The following is a 27,408-nucleotide window of genomic DNA, read 5'->3' as shown; positions in this document are numbered from 1 at the left end:
GTCACAATTCAAAATGGCGGTGAAATTGAAACCCTTCGCTCATTGCGTTGGACTGACTTGTGGATCGTTGTCATTTGATTTATGAGGGTTATTCTGATCTCAAAATGTGGTCAAATTGCGTTTGACTATTATAACAATGTGCCTGGATTGCATGCCAGTCGCAGGCAATAGCAACACAATACTGCGACTGTTTTTACCGTTTAAAGGAAGCATTGCATTGCGGAAGTATCAGAAATCCCCGGATGTTCGGCATTGCCCCGACGTCTGTTTCAGAAAAAAACTACACGAGATCCACATGCCCTCCAGGTGAGATGTTTTATTTTATTTGCTAAAGTTAAAAATATATTGAAAAAAAAAATATTGCTACATTGTCATTTCTACGTTGTCTTTCAGTCGACGACTTGTATTAAAGTGGAAGTCACGTCAAAATATTTTATTTAAATATGTTATATAAAACGCTTTCTGATTAATGTTGGGTTGGACGAATACGATTTAAGCAGACAAGTAAAGCAAGAAGCAGCACGTGTAATAATTATCGTAGCTAAAGTCTGAGGAAACTTTAATTATGTTATTTATTTCACAGTTCGCATTTGGTTGGGGGGGGGGGACAAAATGTAGTTATCTCACGTGAAAATGTTGAATATGTTATAATTTTTCGGATAATTTATTTTGGGTTAAAACGTTGTTGAAAGGAGGAATGTATTTTCTTTTTGGTTCCGCACATACGTAGTTAATGAACACGGTTAATTGATGCACATTTGGACGACATGGAAGGAAAGAGTTTGCAACGATGACGTGCATTTTTGGTGAGAAGACTCGTGGACATTATTCCTTTTTAGCAAATGTGAGTGGCCAATGAGGTAAATGTTTAGTTATTTGCTTTCTTAATTGTTTCATTTGAATCCTCTTTATTCTCTGTATTAATTGAGGTTATTGTACAGGTTTTCTTCTGAGGCATTGTTTGGAAATCTAACAGTAAATATGATCTACGCCGTCCCACTCGTCCAAAGCCGCTATTCTGGTTAATATTGGGTTGGTGGAATAAGTATAAAGCAGATAAAAAGCCCAAAAAGACTTGTCTTTTTTTATATATATATATTTTATGCAACACTACCCCCTGCTGTCGACTGAAATTGACATCAAAGGCAAGCCTGTTTTCTGGGTTAGGCCACGTGACGTTCACAATGTGAGCCCTCAGTCACTTTGCCGAAAATGTTGACTTGACTCTCACTTAGTGTAGAAATTGAGATTGGTAGTAATGACAGTACGGTCGCCCTCAATGCGCCGCCATCTCGCAAATACTCCTGTGCCGGGCGTTGCAGGCTTTGTCGAACCAGCACAGGAGGTCTTCAGCGCCGTCCTTCTCACCCATGCGGACGCAGTCTTCGCCCTCGGCATCGCTGTCGCCCTCCCTTGACCAGTTGTCAGGCTCAATCCCGCTCCAGAAGGTCAAGCTGAGCAAAATGTGCACAAGAATTATCAAATTTGAAAAAAATAATTGAAGACAAAAAAAATTTTTTTCATCCTCAAACCTTGGGTCCAGAAGCGAGCCGTCCGTCCACAGCCAACGATTCTCCTGCTTGGAGTCCGTCAGGCCGATCCAGAACTTGTCCTCCGGGAAGTCCATTTTGTTCCTCAGTTGCCTCTCCACGAAGCGCTAATCAGACATGTGAGAGTTGAACCCCTCTTAAAAAAAGTGTGGATGTTGAAAGTGCACCCACATCAAGCTTAATGTAACAAAGTAAAGGACCTATAAAATATCTTTGTTCAACTAGACTTAGCTTATCTTAGCTTCACTTAGGTCACTTGTTGCTAGGCAGAACTCGTGGACTCAAACGACACAAAATGGCGGCTGTGGCACCTGCTCTTCGCGGCTGTCGATCTTCACCAGGTTGCCACTTAGATGTTCGCAAAAGCGTCTGCTCTCTTCCCAGGTTAAATTGACGGATGTGAAGAAGTAGTAGCTTTCTCCGTGAAGCACCCAATCGCTGTTGCATTGCCTGCAGACGCCATCTTGGAAGACACCACAAAGACTTTTTGGTAAGCTGTGGTTAGCTCAAAATGCTAACATCATGCTAGCAACGTATGGGAAATAACGTTTAGCTTTTGTTAGCTCAAAATGCCAACGTCACGCACCACGCAGTCATTTCAATCCGTTAACTTTTTAGCCAAGAAGTTAATAGTAAACAACTAATGAGTATCGTCTGTGGTTGTGGAAGTTCAGCTGGCTAAGCTAACGAGGCTAGCCTAGGTGATCAACCTTCTGCTGCTTCACAAGATAAGCTCGTGTCATACAGACACGGTAAAGTGTTTTTACTCACTCGTACCATCTGACCGATTGGCTCGACACGTCTCGATCTCAGCCGTCAGATTGTGGAGACGATTCCTGCTCCGAACATTCTGGTAAGCTGCGAGAAACCAGGCGGTCATGATGAATAGATGATGTGTCTGAATACGCTAAACTGCTAAATAACAAAAACGACTCACAGACGAAACAAAGGGCGACAAACGCCAGCACCAGGAGAATGCACAACGCCGCCAAGCCTGCTCTCTCCGACGTCAACTTTGACCTTGCCGGCTTGGCACCTGGGTCTGAATAGACAAAATACACACATAAACACAAATGTAAAATTGCACACTGCATAACACTCGCAGGTTCTGACATAACTGATTCAGCAGTGATGGTGTTCCACAGGGATCAATTCTAAGTCCCTTTGTGTACTGCACCTATATCTCTAGTTCTGTCTGAGCAGCATAACCGCGTTTTTTAATTTTAAATTGATTAAAGTATTTTATTATACCTGCTACAATTTCTAAATGTTTTTTATGGTTAAATCAAACATATGCTGTCCTTTTAAAGAAAAACCCACATTTTGCGTAACAGATGACTCGTATCGTTGCGTTGACGTTCCTCTTTTTTTTCCCGTCTGTTTTCCCCGCAGTTAACCGCCTCGTCACTGACAATTTTGTCAGTTTTTTAATGAAATTATTCTTACACATTTGAGGTGGTAACTGACCTTGCTGTGGCTTTGACTGCGTCTTCGACACCTTGACCGAGGCGTAATCTGTTTCGGGTGCTGACGAGGCTGCATCTGTCCAAACAATTTTGCCCAGTTTGACCCCAAAAAAAAAAAAGACAAAATAATCCACACGAGTCATACTTGTTGTTCAACACTCACCTTTGCCGCAATTTTCCCGCGATTTGCTGAAAACCAAGTCTGAGTACAGAACGTCTCCTTCAGGCATTTTAGCACCGTGAATAAAGCCTTAAGATATTGACTTGACTGTCTTCCTGTTTCAGGCTTACATGAGGAAGGGGTGCATAATCACCAAAAAACAAATGTCCGAGTATCACTTCCCTTTCTGTGCCAAATGAGTCGTAAATTGCAAGTTGAGCAGAATCGCACCGAAATAGGCGATGAGAGCTGGTGATATCGATTTGATGATGAGCAAAATATCGATATTTTTTTAAACGCTGACATGAAACCTACAGTTTCCAAAATTCCACAGATGATTAAATTGCCCATTAATTACATTTTGTAATCAAATCCTATATGGAAAATGACCAATTGATTTACCTGCCTTTCAAAATATAACCAAAATACATCAAATAAACAATAATTACTCAAACATATTTCATATAGTTATTTAATTAATTGAGTTCAGTAATGGGCAATCCGTTAGACTAATAGTCTTTTTTTTTTTTTTATGTATTCGGAAAACAAGAAAAAAATGCCCAACAAGTTCAACAAACAAGATGAGTCTAGTTTTCTTGATTCTGAGAATAATTTACACAGACATTATTCTATTTATTTATTTATTTTTTAAACTGATATTGACACAGTACGTTAAAAATGACTGGTAAGTATGTTGTTAGGCTTTTATACATTAGCTCACATTTAATTCATTTATCCATGCAATATATTACTTGGCTCATTTAATTTTTGCCCCCAAAATACTATAAAACTAAATAAGTCAGTAAGAAGAAAAGTGAATAAACTCTAATTTAGAACTTTTAACGGGGAGGGACGCCATAAACAAAAGTTATCTTATTTCCATCCAATCATAGCATGCGATATTTGACAGCAAACACCTAACACCAATCAAAAACGTGCATTCATTACCGGGGGCGGTCTCTGGCTCCTTTTCAGCCAATTGAAAGCCAAGCTTCGCCTTTTTCCCCACGGCCGACTTGGCTGATCTGTCAGCTGTAGAGCGACGTGTGCCAGACTTGGGACAAAGTTTCTCTTTTGGTCCTCTGCCACCTTCCGCTGATGGCTCCTAGCGCGCAGCTCAAAGAGGCGATGGCCGACGTGCATGAGGGCATCCGGGCTATACTGCTCGGGCCGCCCGGTGCCGGGAAGGGGACCCAGGTGAGCGGGCGGCGGCGGCGGCTAGCGTTAGCTTGTCGCGGCTAGCTTGTACGCGTGGTGCTTTCTGGAGTTAGCTGGCGGCTAATGCTAATTTTGCAATGCATTCAATCTGACTTCCACTCAGACAGCGACATGTTTTTATTCACTTTCTGACGTTTAATTAGAGTGTTAGTCCATAAGGCTTGCTTGTCAGTTAAGAAAAACGGTAAGGTTAAAGTTAAGTGAATATTTTTCCCACCCTTTTTTTTTTGTATAGGAACTTACAGTCAAAAGCAGTCGCAGTCCAGTAAACCCTGAAAACCCCCAACTTGAATAAAAAGCATACAGCGATGGCCAAAAATATGCATACACTTTAAAATAAGTTACAGTTTACTTATTCGTTGGAAGCGCGTTTATTAGATACAAATTAATCTTGCAAAGTTGTGTTTCAAAATGGGGTTCCAAGCCAGGGTCAAGGTTTTAAGACGAGGGTTCGGGTCTGTGTTTGTGACCTGGTGGAGACCCCAGGCCCAACGCAAACCAAGTTAAGTGGCCGAAGGTGACGGAACTGCGCAATCGCCAACAAATGACAGCAAAGCAAATCGTGGAGAGTACCACAATACCACAGTATTGTCTTTTACATTATGTACTAATAATATACAGTATGTTGCTAAAAAGCCAAGCGTGGAGAGTCTCTGAAATGAAGAACTTTTTTAATAAAAAAATAAATAAAATTCTCAACATGCTTTTAAGGATTATTTTAAACATTGAGTATCCAAAGTAAAACACTGTGCACAGCTCCACATTGCCAGCTCGTACTTAAGCTCTACTTTAGTCTCAGAGGAGCGTCGTGTTTACAAAGTCAACAGTGAACACAACTTGACGTTCCTGCAGTGTTTCCTCAGCTGGAAGCATGCACAAACACGAAGACGCAAAAAGAAACCCAAAAAAACTTGAGCTGCATAAACGGGCTGCTCTAGATGTTGAGCAACAATCAGTCGGGTCGCAATTTTTGTCTGCTGCCTAAACAGGCTGCCGTTGAAATGAAGTCATTTGAATGTTTTTTCTAAACGGGCTGGTGATCTCGTAGGCCTCTCGACTAGCCAAGCGCTACTGTGTGTGTCACCTTTCCACCGGTGACATGCTGAGGGCCATGGTGGCGTCGGGTTCGGAGCTGGGCAACAAGCTGAAGCAGACGATGGACGCCGGCAAACTGGTAAGCGGCGTTTGCGTCCGTCACGTGACTTCTCGTGTTTCCTGCCACGTGCGAGCCATTTCCTGTGGTTCAGGTGAGCGACCAGATGGTGGTGGAGCTCATCGAGAACAACCTGGACACGCCTCCCTGCAAGAATGGCTTCCTATTGGACGGTTTCCCCCGCACGGTCAAGCAAGCCGAACTGGTGAGGGTGGTGGAAGCTGGTGCCGGGATTTGACGGGTAACCGTTCTTTGACGTCCCTCCCGTGTTCGTCCCCTTGCAGCTGGACGAGCTGCTGGACAAGAGACGCGAGCAGCTGGACTCGGTCGTCGAGTTTTCTGTTGACGATTCGCTGCTGGTGCGCAGGATCTGTGGCAGGTAATTGTTCGCTATTGTCACTTGTTAAGTTGATCATTTTGTTAGCATTTTGATAACCTCCGTAGCATTTAAATGTGTTGTTAGCGCTTTGGTACCGTTTCATTATTGTTGGTAGTATTTTGAAGCTGTTCTGTTAGCATCTTGGTAGCCCTTTTGCACGCCATTTTTAGCATTTATATAGCGTTTTTGTTCGCCCTGTAATAGCATTTTGATAAAAAGGTAGCATTTTGAAAGATTGCACTTTGTTGGCATTTTAACTTGTTTTTTTTGTTGCTATTTGATATTGACATTTGTAGGATTTTTGTTAATATTTTGATAGCCATTTTGTTAGCTTTTTTTTAATAATCCCTTGTCACCAGTTTATCATTTTGATAGGCCTTGGTAGTGTTTTGATAACAGCAATAACTTTGTTAGCATGTTGGTAGCGTTTCAATTGCGTTTTGATTGTTTTTGTTTGTTTGGGTTTTGCTCGTTTTGTTAGTATTGATAGCATTTTGTTGGCGTTTCTATAGCATATTTATAGGGATTTTTTTGGTAGCATTTTTCTATTGTTTTTGTTAGTCCTTCGCCTTTCATTAACAATTTGTTAGCATTGTAATATCATTTTAGCCTGAGTATTTTGGTAGCCTTTTGATATCATTTTGGTAGCGTATTGGCATTAGTATGGCCTTTTTGTTAGCTTTCTGTTTTTTGCTTAACATTTCGATTCACATTTTTCGTGTGTTAGCGGTTTGATACCTTTTTGCGAGCCTTATGTTACCATTTTGATAGCATTTTGGTCCCTGTGCTGGGCGTGTGCGACCGCACCGGCCTACTGTGACGAAGAATAGAATCGTTGTTGTCGCAAAAACCTTTTTCTCAGCATTTAGCATTTAACCCATCACAGTTGTACATGTCAAGCTCACCCGGTTAGTGGCACACACTTGTGCTGCCTCTCAAGGTCAGGGGAGCATTTTTGGGGCATCGGTGCCTTGCTCAAGGACACCACAGCCATATGTCTTGGGGCCGTTGGGGATGGGCGCTCACTCGCTCGAATTTAAGGTGGTCCACTTGCCCACTGGACGGATTGATTCCCTCTGCACGCGAGAGTTGCTAACGAAGCGCCACTTCTATCGCTCGTCTCGGCAGACTGATACATCAACCCAGCGGCCGATCCTACCACGAGGAGTTCAGCCCACCCAAAGAGGCCATGAAAGATGACGTAAGGAGCTCATGGCTTTTTTTTTTTTTTTTTTAGTTAATGTTAATTATTTGGTTGAGACTCGTCTTAGAAAATCCTATGGGATTTTTTTGTTTTGATTAAGCAATAACCGGCCAAATTATTTCGGCCCAATTAGTTTGGTTCGGATTGCACTTTTTATCATTTGGAAAGGTTACCAAAAATCCGAATCAAATCTTTCCTACTTTTTGGTTCTTCCGTCCAGGTGACCGGCGAGCCCCTGATCCGCCGCAGCGACGACAACGAGACGGCGCTGCGCTCTCGCCTGGACGCGTACCACCGCCAGACGGCGCCTCTGGTTCAGTACTACAGCGCCAGGGGCATCCACACGGCCGTGGACGCCGCCAAGAGCCCCGACGTGGTCTTCGCTTCCATCGTGGCCGCGTTCACCGCCGCCACCCAGGCCTCCCCGGCCCGCGCCAGCGCATGTAACGTGTCCTCTTCATACCTTCCCTTGCGCTCGTTCATGACGTCGCTCACGTTGGCTCCGAGCTGCGACTTTTTTTTTTTTTTTTTTTCAAGAAATGTCTTTTTGTGCGGACCTCTTACATCATTGGCTGTAAATGTGCTCTGATACCGAAACAATGAAGAGGTTTCCTTCAAGGAAATGTTTGTTTTCTTACCAGTTTTCATCCAGCTTGTCCTTGACCTCCTCTCTGTGGCGTTTTGAGCCCAGCCGTTCCGTTCACACGTTTCCTGCATGCTGATGAGAGAGGGGGAAAAAAATAGCAGATGTTTGTGGCATTCCCAGCAGGGACATTTCGCTCTTTAATCGAGCTCAGCCGGCCACTTTGATAGCTAATTTCCCCCCAAAATATGAGCTCATGTCTAAGTCACTTCCCAGAATGCCCCTGTGATGACTGGCTTTTAAGTCCGCTCTTTAAACTAAACAAACACTCACTCTTGTTTTTTCTTTTTTCTTTCTTTCTTTCTATTCAGCTGCTTGAATCCCAAGGGTGCTCTCACATCAATGACTGGAGGAACGCTGCGACGGACGGGATGGCGGTTGGTTGTTAAGGTGGATGAAAGAAGAGAAATCCTCACGGTGACGGGGCTTTGATGCCGGACTTCAAATTGCGGAGGATTCCGAGCAAGGCGAGCATCTTCTTGATCATTCCCTGTTCTTGGTCTTTCAATAAACCTCATTATTTTTACTATCACTGGCACATACTGTCCTTTTTTTTTTGTTTTGTTAATTTCCTCTCATGCTGATTGTAGAAGTAAAACATTTCTTGACATACATTTTTCACATCAAAGTGATAAATCATATGCAAATGATTTTTATATAATAGAAAATATATTTTAAAATGGCACTCAATAAGCCTGAATAGCTACCTTGCATATGTCTCAATTTTGTCATTACAACACGCCCATCTAAAATGAAAGGTTTCTTTTGTTAACCCAAACCCCCAATACACACACATTAGAGGATATGGTCAAACCTTTTCCCCGTTGTCCTGCTATAAACAGGTAATCAATCGGCGCTGAAAGCGAAAGCGTGAGCGTACAGGAAAGTAACAAATTTGGGGCAATAAACCGAAGCGCTCTCTAGCGGGGGCGTGGTTTGGGTAAGGTTGACGTCACCGGTCGGGGCTTTCCTCCATTACGTCACGTGGTGGAGGGGCGGAGAAAGCGAGAGAGAGAGAGAGAGAGAGCTGCGGCTATAGCACAGTACCAGAGCACCTCACTCACTCACCGGCACGCACCGATTTTTCCAGGCCGCCTTCAGCCACCCAGAGACGGGCTAGCCAAGCAGAGGGTCGTGGAGTTTTTTTTCCCCTCCGTGTTTGGAGCGGGCGACGCGACCGAAAGAGGAAGCCCGAGCGAGACGCCTTCTTCGCCCCGTCGAAGGTAAAAAGCTGGTAGGTGAAGTCTCTCTGCTCTTGCTGGGCGATAGAAACAGAAAGCGGAAGACGTATAAGGACATTTTAGCTCGCGGGCTGCGTGAAATTTCCCCGAGTCATGCGTCAGCAGGCGGACACGTCCTAGCATAGCAAACATGAGCAGGCAGGATGCTAAGGAGACTTCTCAGTTTTCACGGATTCGTGTCTCGACATGTCCTTTACCGGAACGACAACATCATTAAGGTACCGCATAAGATCTTATCTACACGCTATTACGGGCATGTCTCCACTCTCGGAGACGTGATGAAAATGGTGTGATGTGTTTTGTGGGGGTGAGACATCATTAGAAGACGATATAACCGCTGTCTACACACTAGAGACATATCCTCTGGGGAGACAACTCTTTAGAGACCATGTAACGCACTATTGCAGACACTCCCACTATCTGACGTGGTCGTTGGATGACTCGAGACAACGTGTCCTCATTGTTGAGAGACAATATGTCTTCAGTGTCCACAGATGATAGAGCTACACACAACATTGTGGTGAGACAAGACAGGACAGGACATGTCCCCACTCCCAGTGTGGAGAACCTGCATCACTACCACCAACACGTCTTCAGAAAGACATCATCAGATTAGACACATATTTTCAGTGTTTTGAGACAAAATGATTCATTGTGTGGAAACGCGTCAAGAAACAACATCGCTAGGGACGATGTCTTCAGAAGCATAAAACGAGAGACAAATGTGTCCAGTGTGAAGATACATGTATAGAGACGACTTGACCGCCGGAGACAAGTCCTCGTAGGAGAGACACGTCCGCAGTGTAAAGACTCCGTATCGTTACTGTGATGAGACAGCATGATTACAACGTGTCCTCCATGCGGAGAGACAACACGCCTTGCGTGTCGTGCCGTTCCATCCAGCTGGAGCCCTTCCCTCGTCACTTTTCCCTTTCCAAGCTTTTCCAAGCGTGGTGCCACTCCCAAAATACTCTTAACGTCCTCTCATTCCCTCCCCGTGTGTGTTTTTCTAGGGAAGGAGACACAATACATAATTCACACATGAAATCAGCAGCACAGCTGGACTGGAGGACGCGCAGCAGCCAGCGGACATTTTGTAGTTAAAAGCCACATGTTGTGGGCGTACATTCAGCAGTTCTTTAAATCTAAATTTAAACACGCGTTAAGCATTAAACTGTATGTTAAAAGGCAGGATCTTGCATAGAAAAAAAATTTTTTTTTACTGTAAAATGGAACACTCTAAAAAATTGTGTAAAAAAATAACCCAAATATGGGTCATAAATGGAGCGATCCTCTACCTGGGTAAAAAAATTGGGTCATTTTGTATGAAACAACCCAGAAAGTTGGGTCAAATAGACCCATAAAGTGGATCAGTCAATTTTTTATCCATAATTTGAATTTTGACCCAGCAGTTTTTAGAGTGAAGCATAAAATAAAAGAGAATTAAATATGTTATGTATTAAAGGCCTACTAGCTTAATGCTAACATGTATTGACAATTATTTTTTTTTACTGTAAAATGTAAGCATAAAATACAAATAAATTAAATATGTTTAAAACGCTAGCTGCCGCTACTTTACACTCGTTTGAATTTCTTGTTCAGCCTCGGCGAAAGTCTGCTCTCTCTCTCTCAGCTGTCCTTTGCTCCCTGACGAGTTCCTTTCCCCCGAAAACCTCAGAGCGATGACCTCATGCGGAAGCGCTTCAGGTTCCCGCAATCGCACGGTTCGTGTTTCACTCCAGCGGAGAATAATTACACACTCCGTCGTCGGCCGTTTTGTGTGTGCGTGTCCGTTCATTGTGCTGCCGTTTCCTCCTCAGAAACGCAAAGCCTGCCTGGCAGGTCATTGGATCCGGCGGCACTTTAGTGGCTAAGATCTAATCTCGGCGTCCCAACGATGTCGATTCCAAGATTCGCCGCATCAAAAGCAGTTGTGAGGGCCTGTTCGTCACTTGACTAACCGAAATCTCCTGGTCGCTTCCAGAGAAAAACGTTAACCTCGTTATGCTTGCCAGCTACTTGCCAAACAAGCGTTATTTCCTGACTGTTTAGATTTTTTTTTTTTTGCTGCCAATTCTCTGCTCTGCCCGAGGCCTCACTAATGGGAAGAGACGGCAGTGAAGCAAAACAGGCAAAAGCACTTTGAAATCGCATGAAGTGAAGCGAGTTAGGCAGGTTTCAAACAACTTCAAACTATTATTGTGTCATCGTCATTGTTGTTTAAAGAAGCTAAAAGTAATTTTTCCACATTCCACTTTTTTGGACAATAACATGTTCTATGCAGCCCCACTAGTCTAAATATGGCATTCTGGTTAATATTGATTTATTGGAATATGAGTTAAGCAGCAAAATCCAACTGTTTTTCACCATCTGAGGGGGCGGCCATTTTGCCACTTGCTGTCGACTAAAGATGACATCACAGTTGCTCACGGCTCGGCTTCAGAAAGCAGGTGAGCTGTGATTGGTCGTTGCCTGAGCCCTGAGCAACACTGATGTCATCTTTAGTCGACAGCAAGTGGCAAAATGGCCGCCCCCTCAGATGGTGAAAAAAAAGATGGATTATTTTTGCTTCATAACTCATATACATGTAATATTGATCAGAATGTCATGTTTAGATTAGTGAGGTCACATACAACATATTATTGTAAAATAAAATGTTTACGGTTGACTTCCCCTTGTAATTAAATTCCATCTTTAATCAATTTTCTCCGTTTCAGCGACCGGGCCCCAAAAAAGTAAAAGCGGAATCATTTTTTTCAACGGGTGAAAAATATACCAAAAAAAAGTGTTCGGTTATAAAAGACTTTTAATGGGCAATTTGTGGACGACTCTTAACACTCAAAAATTCCAGTTGTTTTTTGGGGGGGAAAAGAAGGATGGAAAAGGAGGGCAGGCATATTTGCCAGCACACGAGGTAGGCTAATGAGTTTAGAGACACGAGGGTGGGAACGGCGTCCAACTCTTGAGTGTCTACGGCGCCTTTTTTGGACAAAGCGTTCTGACATCCGTTTGAATGCTAAAACTCCAAACTTGATGATTTGGATTGGCCAGTGTTGAGACGAAAAGACGAGACGAAATCAAACGCTCCCGTTGGAAGCGATCAGGAGCACGGAGTGACGTTGCCACAACTTCCTGTCGGTGTCCTAATTTACCTTTGCGGGACCGAGTGAGTGGGAGGTGCAGAAGACACCTGAATTATTCATCCGATCAACCGGGCTTCTCCGTCATCGTGACCCACTTCAAAAACCCTGGCTGAGATCCTCTAAAAGGCGCTTCAATCACCAAACCGACATTTGGACGATTCTTTATGATCCATTAAACGTGATCGTCACATCCAGGCTGACCACGGAAGAATGTCTGCTTCAGTGACAATAAAAGCCACCATTTTGTCCGTTGACGGGGAACCAAAGTTACTTTAACACCCCTTATCGAGTTTCCTGGTGGAGGTCTTTTGGATGCAGTGATACTTTACTACCAAGTTTGAAATATATTTGTGATTTTCTGAAAGGTTATTATTATGTTAAGATGGTCACGACTTAGCGACATACCAATTTGGATTTTTTGAGGCTGCCGCAGATTTTTGATATTTGGCGGAATAAAATTCCGATAACCGATTAATTTTGCACCGTGACAAGTGGCGGCCATCTTTGTGGAATTTTTCTTAAAAACAAACAAACATGGAATGAGCGCTTAGCCCCGCCAAAATCCTCCAGAAAAAATGTGATAATCAAAAAAACATTTTATTGACATCTCAGAATTTTTGCCTCTCCTTTCGATTTTTGCGATTTTTTTTCAGAATCGATTTGGTTGACAATGATTTCTGCTTCAAATTATAGATGTGCAAAGAATGGTCACGATCTACTCCAGCCTTATTCACTAACGCCAATTAGCGCCCTACTTGCGGCACTTTTATCACTCAAAACAACGGCTCGTCATACGAAACGCTGCAGGAATGCATACAGAAAAGCATCTTAACATTACTCACCGGCATATGTTGCTCTCCCAACGCTGCAAAAAAACAACAACTTTAATTACTCTCTAATGTGGCTACAAGTTAACAGTGTATCACAACGCGCAAAACCACACTGCCCCTAAGTGACCAAATCGGGTACAACATGAACAGCGCTCCCAGTGAAGGCGCACACAAACAAGGGCAAGACGGTATAAAATAATTAAATTAAAATCGATTCTGAATTGTACTAAATGAGAATCAAATTTTTTTTTGACACGCCCCTAGAAACGCGTCAGCCAATCGGCCAAGGGGTTTTGGTCATAGAGCTAATATCAGCTTGCTGATAAATCGGTCGGGCCCTCCTAAATATTAAGGCGCATGTAGACCAACAAGCATTTACGCATGCATTCACGCCTACTGACAATTCGCAAATAGGCGTGGGATTTTAATTATTATGAATGCGGTGCGAACGCGCGACGTCCCGCCGCTCTGATGCAATTCGATAGCAGCCACGTCACACGGAATGTTATGAAAAATCTTCCGTTTTTTTTTTTTGCTTTTGTTAAAGCTTACATAGTCCGTTAGATAAGCATGTGTATGTATGTGTGTTTTGAATAGAGCAGCCGTGGAGTGGGAGGACGAGTGTGTGGAACAAAAGTGTGTGTGTGTGTGTGTGTGTGGTTGAATCTCAGCCTGTTCAGACCCATCTGCCGCACACACATATACACACAGCTGCCATACCATTTATTAACATGTATTGTATTCCAAAGAGGGCGAGCGGTGCGGTTGCCGCGCTGGTGCACATTTGACAACACGTGAACCTTCAGCCTCGATGCGCCGTTGCCAAGCACTGCGCCAAATGATCCAATTTCACTTAATTGGTCAAAATTATTATTCCAGTTCGGTATTTGCGAATAAATATGTCCGTGGACATTTTTTTGGGGGGGTCTTATTCTCCGTTATTTGTTGAAAAACTTGTTTTGTACTCCGGCTAACATGCTAACTTACTCTGGCGCCATCTGGTGGAATATTGGTGTTATTGTTAGATTCAGTTTTTTTTTTCCTCTGCGTTTCCGATGTCCTGTTTTGTTGGAGGTCGACGTCATAACTTTTACGCAACGCGCCCGTTGTCTGCCCACGTGTGATATCACGCCAATTTCGTGCTAGCATGTTTTTAAGCTAGTATGCTAACTTGCGATCGAAGCAAGCGCTTGTTTGTTGTCCTCGTTCATGCTAATAACGTTCCAAAAAGTGAAAGTGACACATAAGATTTTTGCTTATTGTCCAGACACGGACTTCTTACTCTTGTCATGATGCATGCAATTTGAACTTTGGAACTTGACACTTGTTGCCTCATCTGTAGTCTGCGTGCGTGCGTGCGCGCGTGCGTGCGCGCGTGTGCGGCCATACACACCTGTTGCATTTCAACGGCAGCAGATTCAAGTGTAAAATAGCAGCAGTTTGAGGCGCGTTATCTGTCGAGAGAACGCCCGCTGCGAGGTTTTGATCAGCCTGCCAAATGGGATCCAAAAGCAACACACGCGCACACACACAAGTACAAACATTTGTCGGAATCAAAAGCGTAAATGGCGTCAGGTGTTTTTTTTTGTTTTGTTTTATCGCAGATGGCAGGCAGTCTACGGCGCTTTTGTTGTGCAGCCAACCCCACAGCTTGACCTTGAGAAGGCGATGGGTTGCCACGGCAACCGCCAATGGCCGTATTGTTGTTATTGTAGGTGTGTGTGTGTGTGTGTGTATACCAGGGTGTGCAAACTTTTGTTTATTTAAAATAATTCCGCACGGTGTTATGATATTCTTTTATTTGACTATTTACTGTAAATCAATTTTGAAATCATTTAATAAAATAATTCAAAAAAGAAAAATAGTTTCTTTTACTAACACTTTTTCCCCCCCCATTAAAAATGGATAAATGAATCAATTACTTTGTAAAATATTTGTTTCTTATTCTTCTTCACATTCATGTGTTCTAGTTAACGCCTCGACAACATGTTGTCTTACATCGTGTGTTTGCGTCGGTGTGGGATTTACACGCATGTTTAGTGTCTGCATGTGTGTGTGTGTGTGTGTGTGTGTGCGCGCTTAAGTGCCAGAGTCACAGAGCGGGCCGCTGTTTGCCTCGCTGGTGGCGGCCGTCGCCGTGGCAACAGGACTGGCAGCGCTGCGTGAAGTGGAAGGAAGGAAGACGCTCGCTTCCCCACATGAATACTTGATTGGATGATGTCACGCGTTTAATTGAGGCTGTGATTGTGCGACTGCGCTGATATTTTGCACCAGAATTCTTTAATCCACCATTTTTTTCCCCTCTCGGTCCTTCCACATTTCTCAACTGATCGTTTATATTGCACAACTTATTACTATGCCACTGTAACATTATGCAGTTGAGCATTAACATTTGGCTTGAATATAGAATGATTTTTTATTTATTTTTTCAAAAAATATGTAATTGATCCAATTTAAAAAAAAGTATTGTTGTTTTTAACTCATTCACTGCCATAAATTCATTTAAAAAAAAAGATTGTAAAATCGTAATTAATCGCACGACTTCACTAGTTAACTCGCGATTAATCACAAATTTCATATCTGTTCTAAATGGACAATAAAAAAAATTATAGGTTTTCATACTCTTGTTAACAAAAGTGGATTTTTTTTTAAACTAATAGAAATAGTTGAAATAAATTTTTGACGTTTATAGCCGTCAATGGCAGTGAATGAATAAAAAAAAAAAAGGAAAGAAAATATTTTTAAAAATTTGGGCCGTCAGGCGATTAAAGTTGTTAATCGTAATTAATCTCATGACTTCACTAGTTAACTCGCGATTAATCACAAATTTCATATCTGTTCTAAATGTACCATAAAAAAATTCTAGGTTTTCATATTCTTGTTAACAAAAGTGGGAAGAATTTTTTTTAAACTAATATAAATAGTTGAAATTAATTTTTGACGTTTATAGCCGTCATTGGCAGTAAATGAGTTAAAGAGTCAATAACACATACCACTAGATGGAGCCTGCGTACCACACTTTTGTGTCACTACACCTTGATCTGAGGTGTAGACGCTCGCAATGAGAAACAGGAAGTCCGAGGGTGAGCGAGCGCATGTCGCACCGAGCGCGCTCTTCGTTTAACTTCCTTTTCTTCTCTTCGTCACAGAGAGCGTGAGAGGCCGCGAGGACAAAGGATCTCCTCGGAGCTCAACTTGTGGATCCTTCTGCCTTTTCTTTTGGGCGATTTGAAGAATCCGGCACTGAAAGACACACAAGTCATCCGAGGGAGATGTGAGATGTGAGAAGTGGGAGAAAAAGTCTTCAGTTTTCTTTTCTTTTTGTTTTAAAAAGTCCCGATTGGAAGTCCCTCGTGGACGCTGCTTCAAATTCTCGTGTGCTTGACCCTGAAAGACCAAAAACAACCCGGGACACGTAAGATGTTCAAAGTGTTGAGTCGTCTGTTTCCCTGTTAAACGTTCCCGAAAGGAGGTCTTGTTTCTTCACATCCAACTCTGACCGTCTCGGGCCTTAAAAATGGGCTCGGAGAAGGACTCGGAGTCGCCGCACTCGTCACTGAGCGGCGTCCCCAACGCAAAGTGCCGGGCGGCAGGGAAACGCGGACGCCGCATTTCCTTCCAGAGCCTCTTCCACGGCAAGCGGGGCTCCCGTGCGACCAAGGGTCCCAAAGGAGGGGCCGCCACCCCGCTCTCCCACCTTCCCCACGCTCAGGCTCAGCAGCTTCTACCGTCTAGCGCCTTGAGCCCGCCGGCCGCCCCGGTGCCGCCCGCGCCCGCCGCCGCCGCCGCCGCGGCAGCCCCCGAGGACGCCGCCCCCGGCAGCCCTTCCGGGCGTCTCTCCTCCAGCCAGGCGTCCCTGGCTCCGTCGGGGGACGGCGATCTCCTGGAGTGCCCGCTGTGCCTGGTGCGCCAGCCGGCCCAGCAGCTGCCCGAGCTGCTGGGCTGCAGCCACCGCTCCTGCCTGTGCTGCCTGCGCCAGTACCTGCGCATCGAGATCACCGAGAGCCGCGTCCAGCTCAGCTGCCCCGAGTGCGCCGAGCGCCTGGCGCCCCGGCAGGTGGCCGACATTTTGGACGACGCCGCCCTGCTGGACAAGTACGAGGAGTTCCTGCTGCGCCGATGCCTCGCCTCCGACCCCGACTGCAGGTGGTGCCCGGCGCCCGATTGCGGGTAAGGAATGCACTTAACAGTGCACCTCAGGCCGGGCATAGAAATGGTTAACCGTGCTAACGAGCCTGCTAGCGTGTAGCTAACGCGAAGTTAGCATTCCTCTGGTAGTTTCCAAGCAGCCAAAAAAGAATAGAGGATTGGTGACTGCTTGACTCCCCAAACCCCCAAATCGTTTCATCCCTTCTACAAATGTCAACTTTTTAAAATATGCTTCAACTTATTGTTATTTTTATGGCTTTCAACTTGTCCCATCATCATACACTTCAAAATTAGCTCAAAGATCTGTTTCAGTCTTAAAGACACATGCCTGAAACTGAACAGAATGTCGGACATTTTGAAGCCATTTGGGGCGAATTCCAAGGTTTTTAAGGAACTCCAACCAGGGAATTCACTCACTCAAAGCAACCTCATTTGGGTACGCGTGATGAATGGGAGGTTTTAAGGTCAATCCCAACCAGGGAGGCGTGGGAACAAAAAAATCTCAAAGACGCTTGTTCGAAATTAAACAGGAAGTCAGCCATTTTGGCAAATTCCAGTGCTCGTACTTTGATGAACTCCTACGAGGGAGTTGACCCAAATGAACCCCAATCAGAAGCAGATGTCTTAAAAAAAAAGATGTAGTAAGTCATCTAAAGGCCAGAATATTAGGAACAGCTCTCAGTTTGATGCAGTATAGCAAAAAACAATCTGTCCAAAAAAAAAAAAACTTTTGTGTGTGAGTGTTGCCTAAGTTTGTCAGACGCATACTGTAAAGTCCCAATGAGCACACAGGAAGTGGAGGAAATGACGGCAGACTTTGCGGGTGTGAAATTTCACATCTTTTCCGTCAGTCACCTTCCTTTTTCTGCCGTAATCTGGAATCTGGACGATTTCATTCTGCGGTGTTGCGTCACGTCAGCCTCCTTCAGCGTGTCTGGACACGGATTGCAAAAGTGCTCACACTTTCTGCTTATGTAGATACTCTTTACAAAAGAAGACCAAAAAAAAAAAAAAAGAAGAAAGAAAGACTGAACGCGGTGTTGAGAAAGTGGAAATTGTGTTTGGAGTTTGCCCACCCTTGGACTAGCGTGTTGCCACAAGACGACTAAAGGTTACGCATAAACACGTACGCAATCCTTTCCCTGATAAACACCTCAAACCGAGGCTTGTGTGCGTGTGTGTGTGCGTGCGTCAGCAGTATCACGGCGAGCCCGCCTGCTGACCTCAGTACTCTGAGGGATGATGCCTTGTCTGACGCCAGCGCTGACTCACGTTTCTCCAAAAACCGTACGCGCCGTTGACTAATTCCAAGGCGGCGCACCAACAGCAGCTGCAGCGACACAACACAGGCCAGGTGGCACCAGGTGGCACCGGGCGGCACCAGGCGGCACCAGGTGGCACCAGGTGGCACCTTTCTCGTAGGCAGGAAGGGCATGTTTGATTATGTGTTGACTACCGGTTGTTGCTATTATGCTCCACTTGGCCCACCACATCCAACAGATGCAAAAGTGTGGGAGGAGAAATTAATTCTTCCATCAAATAATCGGTTAATCACCCCCTTGCCTCCCCACTAAGGTTGGATGTAAATTTAATTGAATGGGTATAAGTACTCATCATTTATTATCTTCTATACATATGCTTTTTTAAACACCAACAAAATTAGCCCATCCAAAACGGTTAGCAATCGCGATTAGCATTAGCACGCTAGCGATTACCACTTAAGGTGAACAAGCACTCACTACCATGTAGTTCACGCATACATCATTATATCTACATTACATATGTAATAGTGCATATGTACATATTCCATATTATATTCCATATTCCATATTAATACATATTTCATGAGTAAACAAGGGTAGACGAGCTCAATAACTTCCTGTTCCTGCCTTTTTCTGGGCACGTTTAGTGAATGATTGCCCTCTAGTGGTTAAGTGATGAACACATAAAACCTGACTTGTTGCATCTTTAAATCTCTCTTTCATCTTTTTGCAGCGTTTATGTGGTGGGAAACTGGGAAAATGCGTCGTTTTAATGGCACCCGATAAGAATAATAATAATAATGTCTGGAACATTCCATATGGATCTCGCTTGGTGTTCCATACTATAAATAAATTTGCTGCGCATCGGCGTGTGTGTATTCGTGTGTGTATTCGTGTGTGTATTCGTGTGTGTATTCATGTGGACTGGCCTATCAAGAAAGAGCGTGTCGGGCCCTCTGCTGGGGCTGTCAGTTGCCATGACGATTGGGGATGCAAAATAGAAGCAGCGTTGCCATGGGTAATGGGACTTCGTTGGACACATCAGCGCACACCAACGGAGCTTTGTGTCCGGGACATTGTTGTGTGTCTGTGTGCGTTTGTGCATGCGTTTGTGCGTTTTCACACTGTGATGTTTGTGTGCTGCGTCTCGGTTTGAAATGCATTATTCTGTTGGTGTGCAAGCTCAGCAGCATTCCCACGCACAACACTGACAAAAAACAGTTTTCAAATTTGGTTTCTTTTTTTTTTTATACCAGCAAAAAATAGCATTTAAACAGGGGGGGGGGGTGTAGACTTTTTATATCCACTGTCTATTCTATCTGCTGCATTTGTATTTTTGTGGTTGTCATCGCCCGTGTCTGTTTTCAGGTTCGCCGTGATCGCCTCGGGCTGCGCCAGCTGCCCCCGGCTGGTGTGCCGGCGCGAGGGCTGCGGCGCCGAGTTCTGCTACCACTGCAAGCAGGCCTGGCACCCCAACCAGACCTGCGACTCTGCCCGCCAGCAGAGGGCGCAATCGCTGCACACGCACAGCACTCACTCGCCAAGCTACACCCAAGAGCAGGGACCAGGTAAGGACGGACGCACGGACGATTTGGACCAGTGGTTCTCAAAGCGCGAGAATTATGATGTCGTAGCATTTTTTGACAAGTTAGCATAACAAGTTAGTATATTTGCCTCACAAATTCACCAAAGAGGAAGAGAGTCCAGTTGCCTTGATTCAAGCCTGAAGACATACATCAAGAAAAAGTGTTATTGTGACAGTAAATTAAAAGTGAACGATGTGGCGACCTATTATTAATACACGTATTATTATTTTTTAGAGACCAAATAAGTCTTTGAAAGAATAAAGTTGAATTCTTGAAATTCAATCTTTGTTGAACTTTGAATTTAATATCCTGATATTCTGACGTCGTCTTGGAAAAATTGTTTTTCTCTGGACAAAATACTTGAAAAAATATATAATACGGTGAAGATGATGTTTGAAAAAAAAAAAAAAAAAGAGCAACTTTTATCACAACGTCACATCTTTTTCCTCTAAACAATATGAAGTTGTGATCACATTTTGAAAAGTATGTTTCGTATATGAACGAGGACAGTGAGGATGCAAGTTAGCCGCAAGAGAGAGTGGGAGTGAAATCAAAAGCAACAAAAGCGTCATCACAACACACACACGTCATTTAAAGGTCAAAATGACCTTTAAAGGGCAGCAGGTTGTGTTTCCAGCATCATTTCAAACAATCTCTCTTTACATGCTAAGCTAAGCAGCTGCGTGCATCATTACCTCCTACAAGGTGCTCTTGTTTTTCATTACATTTTGATTTCGTATCAAAATGTTTCAATTATAACGTGGTCGGATATGAGTTTTTAAAATTCCAGATCCGATTTTAAGGTCACAAATTCAGATTTGATCCAGATTGCTGATTTAATTATATATTTTGTATGGAGCCACTGAAGGACACCATACAATGTGTCGAACACAAAAGTAACATTAAAAATATAAATTAGAATAATAAACATTTGATGTGTGTTATTCATTTATATTCAACATATTCACTTGAATTTGTTGTCAGTCATATTGAGATTATTTTTGATTTATTGGTCTCGTGTGTGTGTGTGTGCGCGCGCTTAGCGGACGACATCAAGCCGTGCCCGCGCTGCGGCGCTTACATCATCAAGATGAACGACGGCAGCTGCAATCACATGACGTGCGCCGTGTGCGGCTGCGAGTTCTGCTGGCTGTGCATGAAGGAGATCTCGGACCTGCACTACCTCAGGTTAGCGCGTGCTAAGCTAACCGGCTAGTTTGAGAGGCATCTTGGCCGTCAATGTATTTCCCGCACATTTCCATCCTCATCCTGCTTCTCCCGCCGCAGTCCGTCCGGCTGCACCTTCTGGGGCAAGAAGCCGTGGAGCAGGAAGAAGAAAATTCTGTGGCAACTGGGCACGCTCATCGGCGCGCCCGTGGGCATCACGCTCATCGCCGGCATCGCCATCCCCGCCATGGTCATCGGCATCCCCGTTTACGTCGGGCGGAAGGTGAGAAGGACGTAAACCTCGCTGAGAAGCTCGATAAACAGTTCAAAGTTAGACATATTAGCATATGAACTTTTTAAAAAACATTTTGGGAAAAAGATTAGTTACGTGGCTTTATAACAAGCCAATTCAAATGAGTCAAATATGGTTACAAAAATGTGTGATAGTTGTATGGAGGACCAAAACTGACAAATTTAAAAATAAATGAATAAAAGTACAAATGAAAACTGATGTAAAAAATATATTTTAAAAATTAGATACAAAAAATAAATATGAGTGGAAATAAAAACAACAATATATATATATATATACCATAAATAAATAGAAGTAAAAATAAATACAAAAATCAAAAACGAGATAAAAAAAAAGAATATCAAAATAAATATAAAAAAACAAATACAAAAATAAAAAACAAGATTCAAATAATAAATCTAAAAATGAATACAAAAATAAATATATAAATATCAATCAAGAAATAATAACGCTCCGCTCCTCACATTTATTTATTTCATGCTGCAGACGCTTTGTCAGTTATTCAAATGACTACGACGTTGCAAACTGCCTTTTTTTTTTTTAACAGATATAAAAATATCATTAAAAAAATTAATATAAATGAAAATAAAAACAACAACATTGTTGTTTTTATTTCCATTTATATTTATTTTTGGAATTTCATTTTTACATTTGTTTTAATTTTCACTTTTATTCATTTCTTTATTTTTAATTTGGCTAGTTCTGGTCCTCCATATCGCTGTAGTGAAGTGTTTGTGTGTTGGTCAGATCCACGCTCACTACGAACTGAAGAAGACGTCTCGCCACCGTAGGAACTTGGCCATCACGGGCGGCGTGGCCTTATCCATCCTCACCGCGCCCGTCATCGCCGCCGTCAGCGTGGGTGAGAGCCCGCCGTCATCTTGTCGTCGTCATCCAAAAGACAAGAAAAACAATCTCATCCAATTGCTTGACTTTGACCGCCGCCATATGTTCATTCCGTGTCGTGGCCTTGTCGTCCCCTCGCCAGGCATCGGCGTGCCCATCATGTTGGCGTACGTTTACGGCGTGGTGCCCATCTCGCTGTGCCGAGGCGGCGGCTGCGGCGTGAGCAGAGGGAAGGGCCGGGGAGTGCGGATCGACTTTGACGAGGACGATGGACCGATCACAGGTGAGGGCCACCGCCAGGTGCAAAGAACATTTATTTGATCGTCTGGTAACCGCTTCAAATTGATTATTTTGAGAGGGTTTTTTTGTTACAATATTAGTTTGACTCAATTGGATAACATGAATAAAGTTTCCAGAAGTAATCAAAATATATGGATTAAAAGTATTACAGTAAGACTCGAATCTTGAATCAAATTTTTTTTAAACAAATATATTTTGGATTATGTGTTTATCATCTATTTAAAATGTTGTTTTTATTTAATGTTGAAAAATTGCTGTTTTACATTTTTAATTCAATGGAATTAACTCATTTACTGCCATAAATGCATTAAAAAAAAAAGATTATTAAAAATTAAAGGCAAGAAGCGATTACACATTTTTATTGTAATTAATCGCATGACTTCATTAGTTAACTCACCATTAATCACACATTTTATATCTGTTCTAAATGTACAATAAAAAAATTCCAGGTTTTTATACTCTTGTTAACAAAAGTGGAAAAAAAATCAACTAATAGAAATAGTTCAAATTATTTTTTTACGTTTATAGTCGTCAATGGCAGTGAATGAGTGAAAAAATAAATACATTTTAAAAGTAGTAACCTCTTTATTTTATGTGGAAAATGTTTTTTTTTTTTAGTTAAGCTTTTTTTTTTTTGACTTTCTTTGTTACCTTTATTTAAAATGTGTTATAACAAAATTGGTAAAAAAATATCCCAAAAAAACAGTGTCAACTTCTGTACGTTTCCATGCACTATATGATCATAATTGTGATTGGCTAATATATCCGTAATCTTTTCTGACTCAGTGGCGGATGCATGGCGAGCTCTCAAATCCCCGAGTCTGGGCGAGAGCAGCCTGGACGGTGCGGTGAGCGGCCTGAGCACCACCTCCCCCAGCGAGGGCCTCTCGGTGGTGCCGGGGACCGTCGGGGACACGCCCCACTTCAACACCCTGGCCGGCGGCGCCTTGGGGGCCCGCACCGGCAAATACAGCAGGTGAGGAGGACGACGGCGCTTACACCCTTTTGGATGAAGTCGGACTGACGTGCAAGCGTTTCGTGCAGGCTGGAGGTCCAAGCGGGGGAGCTGGCCAAGGAGTCGGCCCAGAAGGAGACGGGGAGCTTGGGGGCGGGCAGCGACTGTGCCAGTACGCGCGGGATGGCCGGCTCCATCATTTCCTCCTACACTCTGCCTGACAGGTACATCAGCTTTTCTTTCAAACGCTTACGTACTGTTTGGGTCTTGTAACCAACTGGACTTGCCGTAAATGGGGGTCCACGTAGAATTTTTTTCCACTTGGGCTTGCCGTCCTCATGTTCCACTGTGTCGTCGGCTGGCTGTAACCCGGCGAGCCAGCGTTAGGCAGGATACAGGAAGTCTTCCATTTTGATTTGAAGCGGCCATTTTGAGATCATTAAAACTAATAATTGGACTTTTGGAACATTCAGCCCTCAAGCCAGTTTTACCGACCAACAGGAAATTTAGAAGGCACGTCTCAAGAAGCCATTGGCGAAAAGACACAGGAAGTCTGCCATTTTGTTTTGAAGTAGCCATTTTATGCACATTCAAACTTGTATGTTGACTTTTTGAAAATTCAGCCCGCGAAGCCGATTTCATCTAACAAAAAGAAATTTGGTAGGCGTGTCTGTCATGAATAGACCCACAAAAAAGTCACAATAAGTTATTGACGAAAGGACAAAGGAATTCTGCCATTTTGTTTTGAAGTGGCCATTTTATGCCCATTCAAACTCGTATGTTGACTTTTTGAAAATTCATCCCCCGAAACTGATTACACCGAGCAAAATGAAATTTGGTAGGCTCGTGAGTAGACCCACAAAAAAGTCACATGAAGCCATTGGCGAAAAGACAAAGGAAGTCCGCCATTTTGGTTTCGCTGATGAGTCGTCCGATGCCTACCCTCACCGTGTCTTCTGTTTTGGTGCGTGACGTCCTCAGGGAGCGCACCAACCTGGAAATCCAAGTGGACATCGAGACCAAACCCAGCCATCTCTGCCTGACCAGCGAGGAGGACCTGGCGCCGGCCGCCGCCGCCGCCGCCGCCGCGGCGAGCGTCTCGGCGGGGGACGAGCCCCTGGACTGCAGCTCCAGACGAGGCGGCGCTCCGGGCCTGTCGCCGGGCGGCTCGGCGCGGTGCGAGGAGGAGGGCCTTCGCGACGTCACGCTGGCCCAGCCCGAGAGCATCCGCAGCGACCTGGAGATGTCCGACACGCAGTCGGACGACATCGCCGAGCTGACGTCGGACGAGTGCGACTCGCCCCGGCCCAAGGGACCGCCGCCCGCGCAGGCCGCCTCGTGCCGGGCCCTGAGCACCCCCGCCGAAGGCCTTCGCTGTCCCGCCGAGGCCAACGTCGTCCTGTACGTGTGAGATGCCCGAAGCTTTGGAAAGCCGTCGGAGCATTTATTCCGTATCCGTGATATCCGGCTTAAGGTCCGCTAGTAGACCGACACAATATCAAGCATATCAAATAAATGCTCAAATGTCTTTCCATAGGCAGCAGCTCTCAGGAACGCACAACAAACTTTCTGACTTCCCATCATGTTTTTTTATCCCGTATTTTCTTTCCCTTTTTTTTTTCCTGCTGCTTTTCGGCCTCCTGCAGACGCCGCCCTGGCGTCCGGCTGACAATCTCCTCATTGTCAGAGTTCTACCTCTGAGATTTGTACGAGCGAGCGTGTTTACTCCCTGGTGCAAAATGCCTTGGCTACTACTTTAACAAACAAAAACCTAGAGGTACAAGTTTTACACACAAGCGAAGCGGGCGAAAACCTGGCGCACAGCCCAGCGGGACGCCACAATTCTCACGTGCGAAAGAAAGACTGGCTTTATTTTCCTCCTCCCGCTATATTGAACTTGTTTGCTGTGTGCATGAGTGCGCATGAGCCCGGTGTGGAATGTTTACCGACCGTGATGCGCAGCCAATACACAAAAGAAAGTCTATCGATGTTTAACAGATCAGCAACAATCGTGTGAGAGGAATTACAACGACATGATTTTTTAGGAGGCACAAGCAGACAACACAGCGCCGCCTTGAGATACAAGTGACCCGACTTGCGAGTTGCTGGGCCATTTTTAGCCTTGCTTTATGATTCAAATTCTGAGATAGGAGTGCTGCATGGTGGGAGTGAACTCGTCTCACTTCCCAGCAAGCAGCAAATAGGCAACAGTTTTCAAAAAACAGCCAAACAGGCCTGCTAGCTTTGTGCTAACACGTCATGGGAAATGCCATAGACCAATCTAGACGGACAAAAATAATACTAACGGGCACATATTCTTTATCTTCTGTGAAAAACGACTACCAATACTGAAGTTTACAGAGTCACAGTAGTTGTGAAACTCTTCTTTATTCATATCCGCCTGTATTATTCTGCCCCCTAGTGGCCAAGTCTTATAATGCACAGTCTTTACTTATTTACATTCTATTTAATTATATTAATACTATAGATTTGTATATTTTAAAATACTGTAGAGTGCTAGTTTCTTTATGCAAGAAATTTCTATTTTTTTGTTGTCTTTTTTTCAGGGAGGCTGGAACGGATTCATGGCCTTTCTGTTCATTTCAATGGGTAAAGATGATCTGAGATACGGGTTACGGCGTCAAACTTGTGTCTCAAGGCACCACTCTATTAGTTTCTATTGGCAGAAACAACAACAATAAAAATCTGATTTTTGGAAGTTTGCACACACCAGGAGTGGCCACTGTGCGTATGCAAGTGTGTGCGTGTATGTAACTGGTTAGCATATTGTGTCTTTTTGTTTGTTTTGAATGCGCACTTTTGCACTTTACTCAATTTTATCTATTTTTTTTTTGGGCTACTCATTGACCATCATCATAAGTTTGCATTTAAAGGAGACATATTATGCCCCCCCCCCCCGAGAATTTAAAATTGTTACTAGTTGTCTTATTAAGACATATTTTGGTCTGCAAAGGTTAATAAAAATTAAATAAACACACTTTAGACACATTTCATACTGTGGAGGAAAACAAGTCCATAGATAGACAAAAAGTTGCATTTCGACAATATGTCCCCTTTAAGTTCCATAAAACCAAAACTCAAACCACGATGCCTTTTGTGTTGGATATGACTGACGTGTTAACCTCCAAAACATTTTTTAAAAAATCCATTTGGGGATTCACTGCTTCTTTTTTTATTTATTTTTTGCAATTTTTGGAGGCAAACACCGGTGATCGTCTTAATCATTCTCACTGGCCTAAATTATTTATCAGCTTTGTGCTTGCCTATGAAGAAAACTTTGCGTGGAATGTTGTTCATGTGCGAGTAGCTTCTTTTCGCCTTCAGCTGCTTGTTTCATTTGCTGCACTTTTCACTCGTTTTTCTGCCTGCCTGAGACAAACCACTCGAATGTACCACGGGCTCGCACCTGCACCTGTACCTGACTGACCGAGCGTCGATTGGAGAATTGGAGATCGAAAAGAATATAGATTTAGCAATATTTGAGTGTAACTAAACTGCTCGTGAACTTCCTGTCACGGTCAAAGTCTCGCCCTGGAGTGAGGACGCAAATGCAGGACTGTGAATGACTTTATTTTTTTTTTGTGGGGAAAAATAAACACAATCTGATGTTTACCAAAACAGTATTTCATTATTTACTATACTGCTCATCCATACATTCATTTTCTATCAGTGCTTCACTTTTTTTCCATTACAGCTTTATTAAAAAAAAAAAAAGGAATAAATCAATTTCCCCCTGAAAATTCCACCCAAATTAATTACAAATACAAAACAATAAATTGTACGTACACGGATGGACACCTAAACAGAGTTGAGGAATATTCT

General features: G+C 43.6%; 3 protein-coding genes across 7 annotated transcripts; 2 read left to right on the top strand and 1 right to left on the bottom strand.

The window, feature by feature from the left end:
• Positions 1-71: 71 nt before the first annotated feature.
• LOC147157454 (hepatic lectin-like) lies at positions 72-9,065 on the bottom strand. 4 transcript variants are annotated; one of them, XM_086062066.1, is made up of 9 exons: positions 8,588-9,065; positions 8,047-8,274; positions 7,769-7,848; positions 3,018-3,092; positions 2,488-2,592; positions 2,322-2,408; positions 1,862-2,013; positions 1,533-1,657; positions 72-1,454 (listed from the first exon to the last, which is right to left on the bottom strand). In XM_086062066.1, the coding sequence occupies exons 3-9, from the start codon at positions 7,845-7,847 to the stop codon at positions 1,277-1,279; spliced, it is 801 nt and encodes a 266-aa protein (XP_085918192.1). In that variant the 5' UTR covers position 7,848; positions 8,047-8,274; positions 8,588-9,065; the 3' UTR covers positions 72-1,276. The 4 variants fall into 4 exon arrangements, with proteins under 4 accessions (XP_085918192.1, XP_085918190.1, XP_085918191.1 ...); XM_086062064.1 differs by lacking the exon at positions 8,588-9,065 and having other exon boundaries at positions 8,047-8,581; XM_086062065.1 differs by lacking the exon at positions 8,588-9,065 and having other exon boundaries at positions 2,328-2,408; positions 8,047-8,581.
• ak2 (adenylate kinase 2) lies at positions 4,168-8,305 on the top strand. The gene is made up of 7 exons (XM_086062068.1): positions 4,168-4,373; positions 5,443-5,568; positions 5,642-5,752; positions 5,832-5,926; positions 7,055-7,127; positions 7,351-7,573; positions 8,085-8,305. The coding sequence occupies exons 1-7, from the start codon at positions 4,275-4,277 to the stop codon at positions 8,090-8,092; spliced, it is 735 nt and encodes a 244-aa protein (XP_085918194.1). The 5' UTR covers positions 4,168-4,274; the 3' UTR covers positions 8,093-8,305.
• Positions 8,783-27,190, top strand: rnf19b (ring finger protein 19B). Of its 2 annotated transcripts, none has more exons than XM_086062063.1 (10): positions 8,783-8,996; positions 16,137-17,157; positions 19,767-19,966; positions 21,028-21,172; positions 21,272-21,434; positions 22,212-22,326; positions 22,453-22,593; positions 23,397-23,586; positions 23,655-23,789; positions 24,547-27,190. In XM_086062063.1, exons 2-10 carry the CDS (start codon positions 16,505-16,507, stop codon positions 24,974-24,976), a joined length of 2,172 nt encoding a protein of 723 aa, XP_085918189.1. In that variant the 5' UTR covers positions 8,783-8,996; positions 16,137-16,504; the 3' UTR covers positions 24,977-27,190. The 2 variants fall into 2 exon arrangements, with proteins under 2 accessions (XP_085918189.1, XP_085918188.1); XM_086062062.1 differs by having other exon boundaries at positions 8,783-9,007.
• Positions 27,191-27,408: the final 218 nt, after the last annotated feature.

This window comes from Leptonotus elevatus, chromosome 19, assembly GCF_054856555.1.
Source record: "Leptonotus elevatus isolate MCC_2025b chromosome 19, RoL_Lele_1.0, whole genome shotgun sequence".
NCBI classification, from domain to species: domain Eukaryota; kingdom Metazoa; phylum Chordata; class Actinopteri; order Syngnathiformes; family Syngnathidae; genus Leptonotus; species Leptonotus elevatus.
The sequence above is the reverse complement of the archived record's forward strand: the minus strand, read 5'-3'. Positions and strand labels throughout refer to the sequence as shown.

Coding starts and splice junctions, on each gene's coding strand:
- LOC147157454 (XM_086062064.1), bottom strand. CDS start 8,291: ATGAGGTTTATTGAAAGACCAAGAACAGGGAATGATCAAGAAGATGCT. Junction 3,093..7,768: donor GACAAGCTGGATGAAAACTG/GTAAGAAAACAA, acceptor TTGTTTGGACAG/ATGCAGCCTCGTCAGCACCC. Junction 2,409..2,487: donor TGTCGCCCTTTGTTTCGTCT/GTGAGTCGTTTT, acceptor GGTTTCTCGCAG/CTTACCAGAATGTTCGGAGC.
- ak2 (XM_086062068.1), top strand. CDS start 4,275: ATGGCTCCTAGCGCGCAGCTCAAAGAGGCGATGGCCGACGTGCATGAG. Junction 5,753..5,831: donor CGGTCAAGCAAGCCGAACTG/GTGAGGGTGGTG, acceptor GTCCCCTTGCAG/CTGGACGAGCTGCTGGACAA. Junction 7,128..7,350: donor AAGAGGCCATGAAAGATGAC/GTAAGGAGCTCA, acceptor TCTTCCGTCCAG/GTGACCGGCGAGCCCCTGAT.
- rnf19b (XM_086062063.1), top strand. CDS start 16,505: ATGGGCTCGGAGAAGGACTCGGAGTCGCCGCACTCGTCACTGAGCGGC. Junction 19,967..21,027: donor CACCCAAGAGCAGGGACCAG/GTAAGGACGGAC, acceptor GCGCGCGCTTAG/CGGACGACATCAAGCCGTGC. Junction 21,435..22,211: donor CCGTTTACGTCGGGCGGAAG/GTGAGAAGGACG, acceptor TGTGTTGGTCAG/ATCCACGCTCACTACGAACT.